This window comes from Schistocerca americana, chromosome 8, assembly GCF_021461395.2.
Source record: "Schistocerca americana isolate TAMUIC-IGC-003095 chromosome 8, iqSchAmer2.1, whole genome shotgun sequence".
Lineage (NCBI taxonomy): Eukaryota > Metazoa > Arthropoda > Insecta > Orthoptera > Acrididae > Schistocerca > Schistocerca americana.
In genome coordinates, this window is record NC_060126.1 from 62141256 (window position 1) to 62162972 (window position 21717).

A 21717-nucleotide genomic window follows, 5' to 3' on the forward strand; every position below is an offset into this window, starting at 1 on the left:
TGTGATGACATTTTGTTATGCCTACTGTTACTACAGTTATTGCCATGCTGTTGTGAATGTGGGCTTACTGTTGATGCTCCATTTTAAATTGCAGCTAAAATCAAATTTAAAGCACATAAAAGGATTATTAAAGGCGAATATTAATTGTAGAAAGAATACTGTAATTTCTAGTTTCCTATATTCCTTGTAACAAGTTCAGCTTGGTGCTGTTCTCCTCAAAATATAATAGTAACAGGTTGCTTTTCCTGTAATAATATCCTAGTGTTGGAAAATTACTGGTTTCCAAATCAGATTTAAATACTGATTTGTTTCAACATACTGTTTGCACCTTATTTCCCCTTCTGTGCTGTATGATATAGATGAACTGATTTGAAATTCCTCTCTTGATTTGTGGCATTTTGTGATTCCTACATTTCCTGTGTGGTAAAATCTCTTGCATCTGCCAATATTTATTTACTGGATTAATGGCAGACAGGGTTTCCTGAAGAGAACCCAAAATGAAGAATTATCTACACCTGCCTTCCAACTCAAGGATTCTGGAGGACTTCCTGCAGTTGAAAATTAAGACTAAGCAATGTCAACATGCTTTTGCAGGTATAAAGTCAAGTACAGCATGGTCAGTAGGAGATAGATGTGTTAAACAACATTAAATAACAGAAGCAGTGAAGGCGGACAATTCATACTCACACACACGCATGCATGCACGCACGCACACACACACACACACACACACACACACACACACACACACACACACACACACACACACATACACATATTCAGGAAAATGCAACTCACACACAGGACTGGAGTCTCAGGGAGTGTGGCTACACTTTTTGAAACCGCAGTCATGTGCGTGTGTGATTTGTGTTTGCACGTGTGTGTGCACATATGTGTGTGTGTGTGTGTGTGTGTGTGTGTGTGTGTGTGTGTGTGTGTGTGTGTTGCCTATTTTGATGGAAGCCTTATGGGCTGAAAGCTTTATTTGTGACAGTCTTTTTGTTGTGTCTGTCTGTGACTCAGCATCTCCACTCTATGGCAAGTGGCAACTTTTCATAATATAGTTAAGCAATGTAGTTAGTATTTTTTAAATGAGAACATTTTTGCCATGGACTAGATTATTTATTATGATTTTCACAACTGCAGTTTTGACTTTTAAGTCATTTTTAAATGGTTAATACTCTGAAAATGCAACAGCTGTCAACATTTGAAAGAATATTAAAAAAGTATGTGAGATTATATGGCTTGTATCAGCATTTGTCATATACCATCATATGCAACTGGTAGAATTAAATATCTTGAGACTAGATTCCTGGTTTCTACAGATGTCGGTAATGTACACTGTATGCTGAGTATGGAGAAGTTTCTTCTGTTTGAGACACTTCATTAGTTTGAGTTCAAAATATGTTGTAGAATCTTACAACAGGTGGAAGTTATTCACTTCAAGATATCGGGATGGTAGTTTAGTGAATTACTCGTGCTACCCCTCTCACAGACTGGTGTGATCTGTGCTTTTTTCCAAGTAGTCGGCACAGTTTCTTGATTGAGGGTATATTAAGGAGGTAACTTGTCTACAAATTCTATACAAAACAAATAGGTATTTATCAGGCACGAATCTTTGTTCAATTTTAGCAGTTTCAGGTATTTCTCAGTACCATTGATACTAACATCTTAATCATACAGCTTTGCACTGGTGTAAGAATTGAATTGGAATAATGCCCATTGATTTTCCTTTGTAAAGAGACATTTGAAAATGGAGTTCAGTGTTTATGCTTTCGTTTTATTACCCATAATTTCAGTTGCTGTGTCACCTTTGAGAGTCTGAACACTAACTTTGATGCCAATGACTGTCTTTGCATTTGACCATAATGTCTGAGTTTTCTGAGGGATCTTTTTGGTATGGTAGTCATTGAACAGTTGATGATAAAAGGAGTTTCATTATCTTCGTGTATATAGTTGTGTGCTTCGTTTTACAGACTATTATGCAATAGCCTCTGTTTGTTAAGAAGTTTCACAGTAATTCTGTACCATGGAGGGTCCTTTCCACCATGACCTCCTCTGTTACATGCACATCTATCCAGTATATGATCCACTATTCTTTTAATCTTGTGGCACAGTTCCTCTAGACACTACTTTCCAGAGCTAAATGTATCAAAATGCTCGCTGAGATGCAAAACTTCTGCCTCTTTGTCTAGATTTCTGAACAGATAAATGTTTGGGGCTGCTTTAGCTGGTAGGTTCATATTTAATTATGTATGGTCAACTGTTCTTTTAAACTTGAGCCACAAGAAGATACCTACATTCAGAGCTCTATATTACAAGCTTCTCACTGAGGCACAACAGTACAGCCCATTTATCTAGGTTTCTGAACAGCTAAATCTTTTTACTTATTTTAGTTGGACTTTGTACTTTGTCAGTTATTGCTGTTATAGTTGCCTCATGCTCACTGTTACCAGTTTCAACCTGGATGCCCTCAAAGAAGTCACGTTTGTTTGCTGCCATTAGATCAAATATATTTTCATCACATATGGGCTTCCAAAGTACCTGTTCTAGGTACTTGCCAAATAACTCATTTAGTTCTACAAAATGCTAATGTGATTGTATTTCCTAGAAACTATATAAAAAACTAAGAGAACATATTCAATCTCTTAAGCTCCATGTACTGTATGTCATCTAAGTATTTGTAAAAAAATCATTGTATGTGCGTATGTATGTACATTTCACATCTCCTCCTAAATTGCAGGATCAATTTCAAGAAACTTGGTGGGCCCTATACATATCACTGAAAATAAGTGCTGTGATTATAAGAAGCATCTATCTCTCAGAGGGATGGGGTAGAGGTAAAAAGATTATACTTATGTATCACATATTATGAAAAGAATAGTTGCTACTAACCATATAGCAAAGATGCTGAGTTGCAGATAGGCACAACAAAAAGACTATCAAACAAGTAACCTTTGGCTGCTGAGGCCAGATTATTTTATGGAAAGGATGAAATGGATGAAGTGTGAGGAAACAAGATGAAATTTGAGAGAGTAGGCCCATGATGATGATGGGGTCCCATACTCCTTGACAGCACATAGGGGACAATGCGGGAGACCCACACCGCGGCACTAGGCAAGGTCCTAGTGGAGGTGGTTTGGCATTGTCTTCCTCTGCCCATAATGGGGATGAATGATGATGACGAAGATGACACAATAACAGCCAGTCATCTCGAGGCAGATGAAAATCCCTGACCCCGCTAGGAATCAAACCCGGGACCCCATGCTCGGGAAGCAAGAACGCTACCACGAGACCGTGAGCTCCGGATTAGTACACCAACAGTGAAAGGTGAAAACCAACTGAAATTGACATGACAACACAATGAAACCAAAGAAAAAATAAATAAAAAGATTTAAATGTGGGTAAGAGGTCTGTAGGTGGACAAGTGTGAAGGAGAGTGACAGCATATTTGACTAGATTAGGTGAAGTTAGTATGTGTGAACTGGAATAAGAGAGATGGAGTCATAGGATACGGTGGCACAGGAAGGTACGGAAAGTAACATGCAAGTGACACAGGAAGAGTGATTAATTTGCAGTTCTAGGATTAATTATGTAAGTGGGAGCAATATGGGACACAAGATGCTGCACCAACTATCAGCACAGTCTCATGGCCATCTGTTGAGCATGAACAAGATGTTTGATACTGTGTGGCATGCAATTAAAGCATACAGTGCAGTTAGGAAGGAAGAAGAGAAAGAACGATGGGCACAGAGTATAGGAATGAGTTAGAAAGTAGTAACAAAGGAAAATAGCACTGGGTTAAGGGATTGAAGGAAACACTTTAGGCAAAATCAAACTATGGAAAACACAGCATGGAATAATGACAATATTATGAAAACAGTCTGGCCTTGGCATCCAGTGATTGTGGTCGTAAGTGTGTGAGTTGTGTTTGCATGAGTTTGCGTGTGTGTGTGTTGTCTAACTCCGATGGAGGCCTTTTTTGGCCAAAAGCTTACTTGCTTAACAGTCTTTTTGTACTGCCTATCTGCGACTCAGTATCTCTGCTATATGGTGAGTAGCAACTATCGTTTTCATAACATTATCATTACCCCATCCAGGATTTTCCATTGTTTGTACTTATGTATGTATTTTTCACATGTCATTCTAAATCGCAGGATCAATTTCAACTAAACTTGGTTCACCCACCACTTACTAAGTCGAAGGAAGTGCTCTGATGGTAAGAACCATACATCTCCTTGAGGGTGGGGGTTGAGATGAAAATGTAGTGATATTAAAGCATAACTCAGGAATGTCTGGAACAATTTCAACCACATTTTGTATACATATGACTGCGTATTTGTATAAAAATACTATGGTAGTATAGGCCTATCCCTGCTGCAATTAGGGGTGGATGTGAGGGCTAGAGGCTGTGATACATAACAATATTATATAAAGGCTGATCTTAGTACTGGGTGCACAATTTGTAGTGCTGCTAGGCTCATTGATGACACAATAATATTTTACCCTGTAGGTAGGGTGGTGGAAAGACAAAGGCACATCAGCATATCTCAGTAATTCCTATAGCAATTTCTACCAAACATGGCACATGTATCAACTACTATTTGGAAAAAGTTACTATGACAGTACAATCTACATTGATACTCTGCAGTCGACATTACAGTGTGTGGTGGAGTATACCCCATACCACTAAGAGTAATTTCCTTTCGTGTTCCACTTGAAACTGGGATGACAGAAAAATGACCTTCTGTATCCCTCTGTATGAGCCCTAATTTCTTGTAACTTATTTTTGTGGTCCTTACATGCAATGTATGTTGGAGGCAACAGAATCGTTCTGCAGTCAGCTCAAATGCCAGTTATTTAAATGCTGACAATAGTGTTCCTTGAAAAGAACATCGCCTTCCTTACACTGATTCCCATTTCAATTCCTAAAGTATTTCCTTAAGTCTTGGGTGTTGTTTGGACCTACTGGTAACAAATCTACGAGCCCAAATCTGAATTGTTCTGATGTATTCTTTTAATCCAGCCTGGTACGGATCCCAAACACTGGATCACTATTCGAGAATAGGTCATGCTGTATGTGGTCATGCTATATGTGATCTCCTTTACAGATGAACTACTTTTTCCAAGAATTCTTCCAACAAACTGAAGTCGACCATTTGCCTTTCCTACCATAATCCACCCATGCTTGTTCCATTCCATAACGATCTGCAATGTTACAGTCAGATATTTAAGTGACACGACTGTGTCAAGCAGGACATTACCAGTGCTGTATCTGAAAATCGCTGGTTTGTTTTCCCTACTCGTCTGCATTAACATACATTTTTCTATATTTAGAGTTAGCTGCAAATCATCACCAACTAGAAGTTTTCTCAAGTCTGTTTACCCCTAGCATCGCTTTGGCTGAAAGAGGGGGTAAAAAGAGGTGACATAAAAGTGTAACTCAGGAACAGTTGGAGCAATTTCAACAAAATTTTGTATACAAATGACTCATTTTTTGTGTAAAAATACTGTGGGAATAGGATAAACTTACAAGGAAACATCACCAACTTTATCTCATATTTTAAGGAGAAAAAGCACACTAACAAGATGCCAGCACCAACAATCGATTCTGTGCGAAAATTTGGGCCATAATTTGGCTGGTATAGAGGTATGGCCTTCTGAATGTACAGATTTTAAAGTTCACGTGCACCGATTGTTCGTCACTCCCCCCTTCCTACTGCAACTGCTCAGTGCCTGAGGGTGAAGTGCTGTACAGGGGAATGAGTTGGTTTCTCTTCACAGTGCCAGTGGACCTGCAAGCAAAAGTGTCATTAGAGAAGTAATACAGAGCTGTTTAATTAACAACATCGCTGTTGTGCGTTATTTTCTATGTGTTGGAAAGCTGATGCTATTAAGGTGAAGAAGTTCCATTGTTCTTCAACGTGACCTGCCTGATTAAATTGTGAAATGAAAGTAATTGACAACATTTCATAATAATTGTTCAGTTGCTTACGTTTATTCATTTCGATTCTGAGACATAATATTGAACATGTATGTGCATGTGATTGACATATTAAGTACCATGCTCTATTGTGTAAAACATGTTCTCGAACTAGATTTAAAAACAGTTTTTTCAGACGTGTTCCCCCCCATCCCAATAGTCCCTCACCTTCTAGACACCGCAAATAGGAGGGTGATGGTTGTCACACCACTGCACATTACTTGACACTTTGCGAATAGGAGGGCACTGGTTGTCACTCCACTGTACAGTACTTGGCACTCGGGCATCAGGCACCTGCAAACGGGCAGACAACTGGCGTGTGCAAAGTTTAAAAGTCGTATGTCAGAAGGTCATAAATGTGTACTATCAGAAGTATGATCCAAATTTTCGTGCGATGCCAATTCTGGGGCTGATATGTTACAAATGCGATTTTTTTCTCCTTAAAATACGAGGTCAAGTTGCTGATGTTTGCTTGTTAGTTGTAGGGGTGGACATCAGAAGGGATGGCATAAAAATGTTCGAAAACGACTTGTTGGTATTTGTTTCCTATGTTTAGTTGACTGAGAGTGCTTTAAATGAATGATGCACGACCTGTTATCCGTGTTTTGTGTACTCGGACGAAATGTGATCGGATAGCACCGCCGCTGCAGCCAGCTCAGCTATGCCGGTGGTACTCACTCTCCCTTGGAGGGGTGGTGCCGCACCACGTGTATGATGCGGCCCGGCGGGTAGAGCGGCTGGTGCACGGTGAGCGCGATGCTGGGGTCGGAGGGGTGGACGGCGGCCGCCCCCGCCGCCCGCGCCGCCTGCCGCTCGCGCCGGTACTCGCACAGACTGGAGTCCCCCTGCAGCTCCGCCGCCGAGGTCGGCATCGGCGCGCAGCCGCAGCACACCGCGCTGCAGAAGATGGTCTTCCACTGCGGGCACAGGCAGGCCACGCGCGTCACTTCACGCCATCGAAGCTGCTACTCGCGCGTCGGTGGGTTTCGCCGCGCGGTGTTTCAGAAATTCCACTCGATAGAATCCACGCAACAGTTCGCCGTACGGCGGAATTGCCGCGCGACATAATCGCCGCGTGACAAAATCGCCGCGTGACATAATTGCCGCGTGACAAAATCTCCACGCGCCAAAGTTGCGGTACTACGGAATCGCCACATGACAAAATCACCGCGCAGTGGACTGACACGCGGCAGAAACGCTATGCGTCATAAATATGGCACCGTGCTTTCTCTCACGATTGGACTGGCTCTACGGTGGCAGGAAGCAAGAGAATGTGATATGCAGAGCCAGTAGAAGCTGTTTACAAGCATTTTGATGAAGTTACAAGCAAGTGCTGACAGATGGGAAAATTACCCAACAATCAGTTTAATAAGTCACAGATGCAAAATACTAACGCAAATTCCTTACAGACGAATGGAAAAACTGGTAGAAACCCGACCTGGGGGAAGATCAGTTTGGATTCCATAGAAATACTGGAACATGTGAGGCAATACTGACCCTACGACTTCTCTCAGAAGCTAGATTAAGGAAAGGCAAACCTACGTTTCTAGCATTTGTAGACTTAGAGAGAGCTTTTGACAATGTTGACTGGAATTCTCTTTTTCAAATTCTGAAGATGGCAGGTATAAAATACAGGGAGCGAAAGGCTATTTACAATTTGTACAGAAAACAGATGGCAGTTATAAGAGTCGAGGCGCATGAAAGGAAAGCAGAGGTTGGGAAGGGAGTAAGACAGGGTTGTAGCCTCTCCCCGATGTTATTCAATCTGTATATTGAGCCAGCAGTAAAGGAAACAAAAGAAAAATTCGGAGTAGGTATTAAAATCCATGGAGAAGAAATAAAAACTTTGAGGTTCGCCGATGACATTGTAATTCTATCAGAGACAGCAAAGGATTTAGAAGAGCAGTTGAACGGAATGGATAGTGTCTTGAAAGGCGGATATAAGATGAACATCAACAAAAGCAAAATGACGATAATGGAACGTAGTCGAATTAAGTCGGGTGATGCTTAGGGAATTAGATTACGAAATGAGACACTTAAAGTACTAAAGGAGTTTTGCTATTGGGGGAGCAAAATAACTGACGATGGGCCGGCCGAAGTGGCCATGCGGTTAAAGGCGCTGCAGTCTGGAACCGCAAGACCGCTACGGTCGCAGGTTCGAATCCTGCCTCGGGCATGGATGTTTGTGATGTCCTTAGGTTAGTTAGGTTTAACTAGTTCTAAGTTCTAGGGGACTAATGACCTCAGCAGTTGAGTCCCATAGTGCTCAGAGCCATTTGAACCATTTGAACTGACGATGGTCGAAGTAGAGAGGATATAAAATGGAGACTAGCAATGGCAAGGAAAGCGTTTCTGAAGAAGAGAAATTTGTTAACATTGAGTATAGATTTAAGTGTCAGGAAGTCGTTTCTGAAAGTATTTGTATGGAGTGTAGGCATGTTTGGAACTGAAACATGGACGATAACTAGTTCGGACAAAAAGAGAATAGAAACTTTCGAAATGTGGTGCTACAGAAGAATGCTGAAGATTAGATGGGTAGATCACATAACTAATGAGGAGGTACTGAATAGAACTGGGGAGAAGAGGAGTTTGTGGCACAACTTGACTAGAAGAAGGGATCAACGGATCACTAATTTAGTATTGGAGGGCAGCGTGGAGGGTAAAAATTGTAGAGGGAGACCAAGAGATGAATACACTAAACAGTTACAGAAGGATGTAGGTTGCAGTAGGTACTGGGAGATGAAGAAGCTTGCACAGGATGGAGTAGCATGGAGAGCTGCATCAAACCGGTCTCAGGGCTGAAGACCACAACAACAACATAAAGGCTCCAGAAGCATTCAAACTTATAACTTGACAACACCAGAAACAAAAACTGAGGCAAAAACTACTTTAAAGAATAAGAGGAAACTCAAATTCATTGCTTTAACTTGTTTCTGGTATGCAATATTAAAAAAAAAGAAAAACCGATCATTCAATCAGTTTCTGCAGAGAGAAGGCCTTGTGACTGGTAAAGCTGCTCGAAATATTCAAGTGCCTTAAGGCTTCTAGAGACTTCTGTACCTCTGAAGCTATTTCTGAGCGCAAAGTATTAAAAAAAAGATGAGCTTTCAACAGAATTCTTAGAATAAACGTTAAGAGAAAGAATGAAATGGCCGATGAGCTTTGTGAGGGTGAAGTATCCGAGCATTCACGAGAACATCCCTGTTAGAAACGATTGACAGAGTGATACAGAGCTAAGTGCAAGGTTTTAGGCATTGAAGATAATTTGTACAAAGTCTGGTCTTTTTCTGTGATATCCAGATTCAAGAAATGCAAGCAGATGATGTAAAGGCAAAAGCAGAGGAACTGTCAGATACATGTGTAGAAAATCTTCACAACGGAGAACTTATTTTTCAAATTGAATGTTTCAAACAGCATGCGCTGGTAAAAGAGAGAGGCTTTCAAGAAGCCACTGTATTATTAACATAAAATTTAACTTATAAAAAAAAACAATAATAGAAAGATATCACATCCTTACTACCCCAGGTTGCGTTTGCTCCAAGGAAGAGAGTTTCAGGAAGCTCAAATCAATTAAAAGTTATCTGAGGAGCACGGTTTCTCAATAAACGTTAACAAATCTGAGAATTTCCACAGAATACAAACGAGCTGCCTCCATAAACTATGATGAGATCATAATCCTTTTTTTTTTTTTTTTTTTTGTTTTTGGCAAAGAAAGCTCGTAACCTAACATTTTAAATTTATTATTTGTACCGCATTATCAGCTTTTGCTTTTTGTATTTTTTAAACTGTCTTTGCATGTTTTCACGTTGACCTTAATTCATTCAGTAAAATAAGTTATTTGGAAATACACTGGCGGAAAAAATATCGCAACACCAGGAAGGAGTTGGGTGACATAAACGAAAGCTGGTAGGCGTGTTTCTACATTGTTAAGATGGTGTCTACTCAAACTCCGCGACAGTGGCGTAATAGTGGCGCTGATAGAGACACTATGAGGGTGCAAATCAGGTTTGCTTTAAACACACGCTGCAGCAGTCGTGACCGCTATTTACCTTTCAGTCTGGACGTTGTGCGCCGATGTTAATCAAGAATGCCTGTAAGGCGCCGAAGACGACATCACGTACACCTCAGTGAGTTTGAAAGAGGTGCTGTACCACGGCTACGAGAAGCTGGATGTTCCGTCTGCGGTACTGCAGAACGACTCGGCAGAAATGTAGCCACTGTACGTGATTGCTGGCAGCGGTGGTCATGTGGATATATGGTCGCAAGAAGACCGGGCTCAAGGAGGTGACGTGGCACTGCCGAGAGGGAAGACGATCCTGTTCTGGCGCACCGACTTCACTTGCAGCAGCAATCTCAGCACCAGTTGGCATCATAGTGACACAACGAACTGTTACAAATCGGTTTCTTCAAGGACAGCTCCGAGCCAGACAACCTGTAGCGTACGTTCCACTGACCCCAACCCACCGCCATTTTCGACTTCGGTGACGTTAAGCGAGAGCGCACTGGAGCGCAGGGTGGGGATCTGTTGTGTTTTCTATGAAAGCTGGTTCTTTCTCGGTGCCGGTGATGGCCGTGTTTTGGTTAGGAGGAAGCCAGTTGAAGGCCTGCAACCAGCCTGTCTGCGTGGAGGACACACTGGATTTACAGCCGCCGTTATGGTCGTGGTTATCTCACGGCACCCTGACTGCAAATTTGTACGTCAGTCTGGTGATTCGACCTGTCGTCTTGCCATTTACGAACAACATTTCAGGGGACGTTTTCGAACAGGATAACGCTCGCCCTCGTGCCGCTGTTGTAACCCAGCATGCTCTACAGTGTCAACACATTGCCCTGGCCTGCCCGAACATCAGATCTGTCTCCAGCAGAGGATCATGTGACACCATCGGATGACCACTCCAGCGTCATCCACAACCACCGTTAACCACCGCTGTAACGACCGACCAAGTGCAGCAATACTCACAAACTGACATACGGCACCTGTACAACACAGTGCAAGCGCGTTTGCGTGCTTGCATTCAACATGCACCAGCATTTCACATTTGCAATGGCTTATCTCGCGCTTACAGGAATTTGTATCTTTTCTATCTATGAAAGGAGGTCGATAGGAACTACTAACTCATGTCTGTATTTTTTTTAAAAAAAAAGACCTTGCAAATGGTCAACATGTAGTCATATTTAAATATGAATGTGTAATGTGAATGTAAAATGACACGATCTGTATCACCGCGGTTAATCGTACAAATGGTTCATGATACTAACTAACTAGCTAACTAATTGGTGGCCCAAATTCCTTGCGGAGGTTCCCACATAACAGTGGACAGACTGGCATCGCTGTGGGTGAAACATCCTGTAGTTCGACAGTTGGCATCCTGATGAGTGTGTTTCAGTCTTTAGTGACTGGCTTGCCCTGTATGTGCAGTATACGGCAGACGGGCTGCGCGGCACTCACCTTGGGGTCCTTGCTGCGCTTGATGGTGTTGATGAGGTCGGCGCGCAGCGACTCCAGCTGGTGCAGACCGATGCGCGGCACCACGTCCTTGCCCACCACCACGGACGTGATGAACTGCTTGCTGTGCTCCGCGGCGGGCATGCTGGCCGGACACAGTTGCATCGTGTTTTTATTACTCCTTTATAGCAAACATTGTGCAGAAAGTACATCATGACATTGCACATGTCGGAGTGCGTGATATGACGGTATACTGAAGAGCCAGAGAAACTGGTACATCTGCCTAACATCGTGTAGGGCCCCCGCGAGCGCGCACAAGCGCCACAACACGACGTGGCATGGCCTCGACTAACGTCTGAAGTAGTGCTGCAGGGAACCGACACCATGAATCCTAAAGAGCTGTCCATAAATCCGCAGGAGTACGAGGGGCTAGAGTCTCTTCTCAATAGCACGTTACAAGGCATCCCATATATGCTCAATAATGTTCACGTCTGGGGAGTTTGGTGCCTAGCGGAAATGCCTAAAATCGGAAGAGTGTTCCTGGGGGCACTCTGTAGCAGTTCTAGACGTGTTGGTTGTCGCACTGTCCTGATGGAATTGCCCAAGTCCGTCGGAATGCACAATGGACAAGAATGGATGCAGGAGATCAGACGGGATGGTTACGTGCGCATCACCTTTCAGAATCGTATCTAGAAGTATCAGGGGCCCCATATCACTCCAATTGCACACGCTCCACACCATGCAAGAGACTGCACGAGTTTGAACAGTCTCCTGCTGACATGCAGAATCTATGGATTCATGAGGTTGTCTCCATGCCCGTACATGTCCATAAGCTCGATACAATTTGAAACGAGACTCGTCCGACCAGACAACATGTTTCCAGTCATTAACAGTCCAACGTCGGTGTTGAGGGGCCCAGGTGAGACATAAAGCTTTATGACGTGCAATCATCAAGGGTACACGAGTGGCCCTTTGGCTCCGAAAGCCCATATCGATATTTTTTCTTTGAATGGTCCGCACGCTGACACTTGTTAATGGCCCAGCATTGAAACTTCCAGCAATTTGCGGAGGGGTTGCACTTCTGTCACGTTCCTGTCACGTTGAACGATTCTATTCGGTTGTCGTTGGTCCCGTTCTTGCAAGATCTTTTTCCGGTTGTAGCGACGTCGGAGATTTGATGTTTTACCGGATTCCTAATATTTACGGTACACTCGTGAAATGATAGTGCGGAAAAATTCCCACTTCATTGCTACCTCGGAGATGCTGTGTCTCATTGCTCGTGCACCGACTGCGACACCACGTTGAAACTCACTTAAATATTGATAACCTGCCACTGCGCCAGATACGTGCTGTTTTATATAGAAGTTGCCGACCGCAGTGCCATATTCTGCCTGTTTACATATCTCTGGATATGAATACGCGTGCCTATACCAGTTTCTTTGGCGCTTTAGTGTAGATGCTGGGAAGTGCTGTGATCGTTACTCTTGAGAGGTACTGTATATTACCTCACATAATGGGTATTAACATGAATAAAAGTGCATGATATAAAAGAGTTCAGAAAATACATAGCTATCGGATTTTTAAAAATTGTATTTATGGTATATTACTTCGTGTAATGGATATTAATATGAGAGGAAGTATATGCCAAAGATTTCATAACACAAATGACTAATAGATTTTTAAAGAAAAAGATCATACACACACAGGTAACTGAGGACTATTTAAACACTGCAGACAGTATCATTATCACATTAGTCATTGGCATTTACATGTTGACTCTGTAATTCAAACGCCAAACCCCCTTCACACTATTTCCCCATGGTCCCACTCTCTAACAGCGCATGAGAAAAATAAACGCTCAAGTCTCTCAATATGAACTCTAACTTCTCGTATTTTATGAATATGATTACTTCTCCCTACGTACGTTGGCAACAATCATCTATTTTCGCATTCAGAGGAGAATGCAGATGACTTAAATTTCGTGAAAAGATCTCGCCGCAACGAATAATGTCTTCTTCTGATTGCCATCCCAACTCGCTCATCATATTCGGGACACTGTGATCCTTATTCCGCGAGAATACAGAACCACCTGCACTTCTTTGGACTTTTACGATGTCCGCATGTCAGTCCTATCTAGTTGGGATTCCATATTGCACAGCAGTAGTCTAACAGAGGACGGACAAGCGTACTGTAGCCATTTTCCGTAGTAGACCTGCTGCATCTTCTAAGTGTTGTCCCAATAAAACGCTGTCTTTCTTTGCCTTCCCCACGACTTTGTCCACGTGATCTTTCTAATTTAAGTTGTTTGTAATTGTAATTCATGGTATTTAGTTGTACTGATAGCCTTTAAATTTGTGTGATTTATCGTGTAACCTAAATTTAACGGATTTATTTTCGTACACATGTAGATGGCCTCACACATTTCCTTATTCAGAGAACTGCCACTTTTCGCCCTACACAGATATCGTGTCGAAGCCATTTTGCAATTGCTTTCGATCTTCAGATGGCTTTACTATATGGTAGACGACAGCATCATCTGCAAACAACCTAAGAGTGCTACTCAGATGGTCTCCTACATAGTCTATGTTGATTAGGAACAGCAGAGAGACCAAACACTTTCATGGGGAACGCCAGAAATCACTTCTGTCCTACTCAATGATTTTCCATCGATTACTACGGACTGTGATCTTTCTGATGGCAGTCACGAAGCCAGTCGCACAACTGAGACGATACTCCATAGACGGGCTTGAGAGGGATAGAGTCAAAAGCCTTCCGGAGGTCTAGAAATAGGCAATCAATTTGAGATCCCCTATATATAGTCTACTCTGCTTCGTGCGAATGAAGAGCTAGTTTTATTTCACATGAACGATATTTTCTTAATCCCTGTTGGCTATGTGCCAACTGTTAATTGTTACCTTTGAAGTAATTCGTAATGTTCGAGCACAGGATATGTTCCAAAATCCTACTGCATATCGACGTCAGTGATGTCTGTAATTCATCGGGTGACTTTTATTTCTTCTGTTTCCTTTCTTGAGTATTGGTGTGACCTCTGCAACTTTCCAGTCATTTGGTACGGATGTTTCTTTGAGCGAGAGATTGTATATGGTTGATAGCAGGCTCTAGGATTTACAACCATAAAATTTATACTCATTTGTCTATTCACACGCAGTCACATACGTAGGAGTCGGCAGAAGAAAATGCTAACGCAAATTTTAGTAAAGATTTATCTGATCAAGTGGTGTTGTGTTTCCGAATTGACCACATGCTGGTAACAGTAAGTTTCATATGTACCTCTAGAAAATACTGTCTAATATAAAATTACTTACGGTAATTGTAGTCATGATCTTGTCTTTGAATTTAAAGAAACATATAACACCCACCAACGCAAAATACGCTCTTGTGGGTTAGCAATTTTCTTCCGTTGACGTATTAATGTCCAGCATAAGTGGATCAGTTGATTTTGACACATTGTTACGCATTGTTAAGACGCACTAATGCTTGTTGTGCCGTGTCAGATTCTAAGAATTCCTACATGTAGTAAAAGAAGTATTTTTTTTGTGACTGATCTGAGTTTAAATTTAAAATCCTTTAGGTCTGTCGTCTTTGTGGTATAGTTTTGTCGAGAGGGGAAACTAACGTTAATTAGTTTCTTGATCTTATGTCATGGTGGTTTTGTCCACTTTATTGATGTTTTTCTTCGTAAAATACAGTAGATCAAGTACGAGTTGTCATGGAAGAAGTAATACACTAAGTTTCCCAAACAATAGTTTCCACACTTCTTTCTACTGTTTGGACAGTATTATTCTGACTGTATTCTTTTAGAGTTCAAACAACTTCACTGTCTGTGTACTTTGTTCCCAAAAAAGAATTCTGTATCGAATGAAAGAGAGCGGGCCGGCCGCGGTGGTCTAGCGGTTCTAGGCGCGCAGTCCGGAACCGTGCGACTGCTACGGTCGCAGGTTCCAATCCTGCCTCGGGCATGGATGTGTGTGACGTCCTTAGGTTAGTTAGGTTTAAGTAGTTCTAAGTTCTAGGGGACTGATGACCACAGATGTTAAGTCCCATAGTGCTCAGAGCCATTTGAACCATTTTTGAAAGAGAGCGTAGTAAACTGATGATACTGATAATTGCTACATTTTCTGGTGATCAGGTCATAACACTACTTTGCTGTTTGGTACTGGATATGTCAACGTGGCCTCTCTATGACAGTGTGACATTAAAGTCCAAGAAATCTAGTTTCATTAGAAAATTCAACGTGGCTAACGTTAAGTGATATAGTGGGAACCACTGAAGTTTTATTTTGGTCAGTATGAAAGGTTGGGTCAACAGTTTTGTTTATATTAAAGAACAGTCAGTTTGATTTAAGCCATGAGTTTAGTTGGGCTGCACTTTTGTTCATCAGAGTCTAGAGTGGTTAGTTTGCGCGAGATATAACTGTGGCGTTACCAGCAAAGAGAATGGTTTTGTTGCTGGGGAAGTTCTAAGGAAGGTCATTTATGCAAAGCAGAAATAAGAAGGGCCATAAAGCTGACCCTTGTGGACCCCATGTTTTATGGTTTGTATACACGAAAGTGCAGTACTGGAAATTCTGGAAGACTAGATGTCCCTCTAACTAAGGGCTCACCTTCTGAGGATGTAATGTTTCCAAGTAGGGAAGGAATTGGCATATTTCATCAAAATATAAGAGGTATTAGAGATAAAGTTAGTGAACTGCTAATAGATGTTGTCTCTGAAATTATTGGTATATCAGAGCACCACTTAAATAATTTGATAATTCGGAGGCTTCCTTTACCAGGCTACAGATTAGCTGGCTGTTTCTCAAGAAGTTCCTTGCAGGGTGGGGGAGTGGCTCTGTACGTAAAAAACAGTATTCCATTTGAGTCCATAGACGTATTACGACACTGGACTGAACAGATATTTGAAAGTTGTGCAGCGTTAGTTAAATTTAGTGAAACTATACTTGTAATTGTTGTTGTTTATTGGTCCCATAACTGCGGCTTCAGAGCATTTTTGCTCAAGCTACAGAGGGTTCTTGATTCACTTTGTAGGAAGTACCAGAAAGTAGTTATATGTGGTGACTTCAATATTAATTTTGTGTATGATTGTGCAAGAAAAAGGATGTTGGTAGATCTCCTAAATTCATATGATCTGATGCATACTGTGTTTTTCCCAAATAGGGTGCAGGGGAACAGTAGCACAGTCATAGACAATATTTTTATTCATTCTTCATTACTAGGTGGGCATTCTGTTAGTAAAGGCGTGAATGGCCTATCAGACCATGATGCACAAATTTTAACACTAAAAGGCTTTTGTACTCAAACCAATGTCATATTTAATTACAAACTATGTAGGAAAGTTAATCCAACAGCAATAGAGAGTTTTTAAAAACTTGTCAAGGAACAAGAGTGGCAGGATGTTTACAGTGCCGATAATATAGACGATATATGCAATGCTTTCCATAACACATTTCTCATGCTCTTTGAGAGTTGCTTTCCATTAGAACATTCTAAACGGGGTACTAGCAGTAACGGGCAGCCCGGGTGGCTGACTAGTGGGATAAGGATATCATGTAGAACAAAGCGGGAATTATATCAAAATGTTAGAATTAGTCACAATCAAGCTACAGTAGCCCATTACAAACAGTACTGTAAGGTGCTTAAAATGTTGTTAGGAAGGCAAAGAGTATGTGCTATGCAAATAGAATAGCTAATTCATAGGATAAAATTAAAACCATATGGTCAGTTGTGAAGGAAGTGTCTGGTCAGCAGCACAAGGTCGATGATACAAAGTCAGTCTGCAGTAAAAATATTTCTGTTACTGATAAATCAGATATATGTACAGTATTTAACAATCATTTTCTGAGCATTGCTGGTGAATTAAATAAAAATTTAGTCTCTACAGGGAATCATATAACTCTCTTGGCAAATGCCTTTCCGAGACTGATGTCTGAAATACTGCTCTGTGATACAGACAAGAGGGAGATTAAGTCAATAATTAAATCACTGAAGACTAAGGACTCTCATGGTTATGATGGAGTGCCCAGCAGAATATTAAAGTACTGTGTTGCACATGTCAGCCCTGTATTTAGCCATATTTGTAATTTTTCCTTTAGGAATGGCCAGTTTCCTGAACGATTAAAGTACTCAGTAGTAAAGCCGCTTTATAAACAGGGATGGGTCAAACAAAATGTTTCGAAAGCTTGGCATATTTTTTTGATTTAGCCAAGGCATTTGATTGTGTTGATCACAGAATACTGCTCCAGAGGTTGGACCATTACGTAATACGGGGAGTAGCTTACAATTGGTTCACCTCTTACTTCAGCAGCAGACAGCGAAATGTCATTATTCACAATGTTGAGAATGGCTGTGATGTGGGGTCTGAGAGGGGTACAGTCAAGTGGTGGGCTCCCCAGGGATCAGTGTTGCGGCCACTCGTGTGCCTTATTTATATAAATGATACGTCCTCTAGTATTACGGGTAACTCTCAAATATTTATGTCTGCTGGTGACACTAGCTTGGTAGTATAGGATGTTGTGTGCAACAGTGGCTCAGTTTCAAATAGTGCAGTTCATGACATACGTTCATGGCTTGTAGAAAATAAACTAACACTAAATCACAGTGAGACTCAGTTTTTACAGCTTCTAACAAACAATTCAACAAAACCTGACGTTTTAATTTCACAGAATGGGCTTATGATTAGTGAAACTGAACAGTTCAAATTTCTAGGTGCTCAGATAGATAGTAAGCTGTCGTGGAAAGCCCACGTTCAGGATCCTGTTCAAAGACTTAATTTTTACTATTGGAACGGTATCTGAAGTGAGTAATCGTTCGACACGAAAATTAGTCTACTTTGCTTATTTTCATTCGTGTATGTCGTATGGTATTATGTCCTGGGGTAACTCTTTCCGTTCTAAAAGGATATTTTTGGCTCAGAAACGGGCGGTTCGGGCAATAAGTTGCGTAAGTTTCTCGAACCTCTTGTCAACCCCTGTTCACGAGTCTGGGTATTTTCACATCGGTCTCTCAATATATATATTCCTTACTGTCATTTCTTGTTAAGAGAATATTGTCACAGAAGAAACCGAGTAGCTCCGTGGTGTAGCGGTTATGATACTGAACTGTTACACGGAGGATACTGAGTTTAAAACTCAATTGGACTGTACAATTTTAATTTGTAGAAGTATTCCTAGAAGTATCCACAAATGTTAATATTCATTGTATTGGAATGTTCTGTAGCTCTATATGTACTGCATGTGTTCTGGCCGGAGGCAGTTCGCTCCGCGATCTTGTAGGCGCAAGTGCTGAATAAACCTTCGTGAAGTGAAGTTAGTGTTCATCATTCATCTAATTACACCTCCTTCTAGGTGACGTTATTGTGGTGTAGGCGCTGGGTACTGGAACTTATTATCGACGACACAGCGGCTCCAATCAGGCCACGACAGAGCCGCCGTTTACGTGGCGAGAAACCCAACTTCGAGCCGTATTCAACAGATCGCAATGTATCATAGACAGAAGAAGAAGAAGAAGACGAAGAAGAGGACGTCACGATGACAGCAACTGTGTGCCACCACATGAGACATCCTTCCGGGTTCTCTGGTGACGATGGCCAAGATCCAAATAAGTGGGTGAAGGTATATGAGGGTAAAGCCAGATTTAACAAATGGGATGACTAATTGTGTTTGGCTAACGTATTTTTCTACTTGGAGGGCACTGCCAAGCAATGGTATGAGAACAAAGAGGAGAAGTTGGGAAGTATTCCAGGAGGATCTGCACAAGCATTTAGGCGACATATAACGACAGAAATGCAAGGCTGAAGAGAAATTAAAGTGCAGGGCACAACGTCCTGGAGAAAATACAGCATCCTACATTCAAGACGTCTTAAAGCTGTGTAAAATAGTGGATCCTAGAATGAAGGAGGAAGATAAGGATGCACATCTCATGAAGGGAGTTGCTGAGGACATGTATCAAGCCTAACTCCTCTAGGAGGTTTCAACAGCAGACGCCTTCATAAAATGGTGCCAGTATATCGAGACAATCCATCAAAAAAGAATTACATGCAAGGAGTTTGAACGGCTTCCAAACGTTGTATCGATGTCTGTGATGGAGGAAGCAACTGAATTCACAAGCCTTCATCGTCAGAAAGTGAGAGACAAAGTTCAGAAGGCACATGGATTGCACGGCGAACAGAAAACCGAGACGCTTCAAGAGGTCATAAGGGGAGAAGTAGAGCAGACACTCAACACAATCTTTCGTCCTTCATTTCCCTTTAAAACGGTGAAAAAGTCGAGACCCAGACGAAGTTACGTTACTACAATGCCACTTGAGGAACCTGTTTGGGCACCAAGGAGGACCCAGGAGAACCAACCAGTACGTTTCCACTGTGGACGACCGGGATATGTGGTGCGCTATTGTCGGGAAAGGCGGCGGATATTTGATGACGCCCGCGTCAGAAGTCAGCAGACCGATCTTAGCCGAGGCCAACTCCGGGACGACGAAGATGAACAAGGAGATGTGGACGCAGGGCGACGTAGGTCACCATCGCCGCAAGCTAGCCGCTGGAGAGGACGCTCCCCAGCAAGCCGATCAAGGTCCCCATCGCCGTTTAGAAACCCCAGCCGATCACCTAGCCGCCACAACCTGGAAAACTAAAGGGTGCGACCTTCCTTGGTGCTGAAGAGAAATATCCTCCGCCGTCGATCACTACAAAAATGATAGGAAACTACGTCGATATCCTCATGGATAGCCGACCACCCCAAGTTCTTGTGGACTCTGGAGCATCATACTCAGTCATTTCGGAGCAGAAAACCGTATTCGTCGACAGCAAAACAGCTCTGCTCAAGGTGGCTAATGGGAAATATGTAAAACCTACAGGAAGATGTATCAGTCGTGTGGGTATAAGTGGCCATACATAGTCCTTAGAATTCATCGTCTTACAAGAGTGTAGTCATGACGTCATTCTCAGATGGGACTTTTTGAAAACTTCTCAGGCAATTATAGATTGTGGTCGCTCGAAGATTATGCTAGACGAGATGAGATACTGTGGACAGGATGATGTGCATCCGAGTGTGTGGAGAATATGTGAGCTGGATGAAGTGATCATTCCTGCAGTCAGCGCTAGAAAGGTAGCTGTCGTTTCATGACATGCATCAACCCACGGATCTTATAGTGGAATGTAAGAGAAGCGTACCACTGGAGAATAACTTTGTCATGCCAGCCTCTGTCGTCTCGTTAAGAACGGATTCGGTGAATTGTGGATAGTTAACTGTCGCCGAGAACCGCAGATCCTTCCAAGACACATGTGTGTAGCAAACGCTGAGCCGTTCACTGAAGAACAGCTGACCGTCACTGAAACCTCCCATGCCTAGTCTGTGGGCGAAATTAGCGCTACCACTACGAGACAAGATCTTCCAGCTCGATTATCACCAGATCTCACTAAGAAGCAATTTGCCATTCTTCACGAGTTCTGTGAATACTTCAGTCCACAGGTGAAGCGCCGCATTAGCACTGGACCATCAACCAATAAGTCAGAGAACGTACCGTGTGTCAGCAACGGAACGTCGAATAATTCGCAACGAGGTAGAGAAAATGATGAAGAATGACATCATTCAGCCTTCGCAGAGCCCATGGTCGTCACCAGTGGTCCTCGTCTGGAAGAAGGATGGCCGTTGGCGTTTTTGTGTTGATTACAGCAAGCTTAATAAGATAACTACAAAGGGACGTTTACCCTCTTCCACGAATTGATGTACACTAGACTGTCTGAAGGGGCTAAGTTTTTCTCAACCGTGGACAGGTACTCGGGATACTGGCGAATCGAAGTAGATGAGGCTGTCACGATAAAACTGCATTCATCACCGCTGAGGGCCTGTATGAGTTTAAGATAATATCGTTTGCTTTGTGTAATGCACCAGTAACTTTTGAACGGATGATGGATAATCTTCTAAGGCACCTGAAGTGGACGATGAGTCATTGTTATTTAGATGACATTGTAGTGTTCTCAGAGACATTCGATGAACATATAAAAAGACCGAGGGCCGTTCTTAAGTGTCTCCAATAAGGCGGACAAACTTAATCCAATAAAGTGTCTCTTTGGAGCAAAAGAAATCTAAATACTTGAACACCTTGTGTCAAACGAAGGTGTGCGGCCAGACCCAGAAAAAGTGAGATGTATTACGGAATTTCCTATTCCTAAAAGTATTAGAGACGTGAGACGCTTCCTAGGATTGTGTTCTCATTGCCGTTGTTTTATCAAAGACTTTTGTATCAAAGCCAGGCCACTCCAAGAGTTGTTA

The 21717-nt window shown here is 42.2% G+C and overlaps 1 protein-coding gene across 1 annotated transcript in view; it reads right to left on the bottom strand.

Annotated features, from left to right (window-relative positions):
* Positions 1 to 21717, bottom strand: part of LOC124545529 (diacylglycerol lipase-alpha) — a 454063-nt gene that overhangs the window by 196805 nt on the left and 235541 nt on the right. The window contains exons 12-13 of the mRNA XM_047124477.1: positions 11433 to 11574; positions 6662 to 6900 (exon numbers count right to left, since the gene is read on the bottom strand). Of these exons, the coding sequence (XP_046980433.1) occupies positions 6662 to 6900; positions 11433 to 11574 (381 nt within the window). The remainder of the gene's footprint in view (positions 1 to 6661; positions 6901 to 11432; positions 11575 to 21717) is intronic.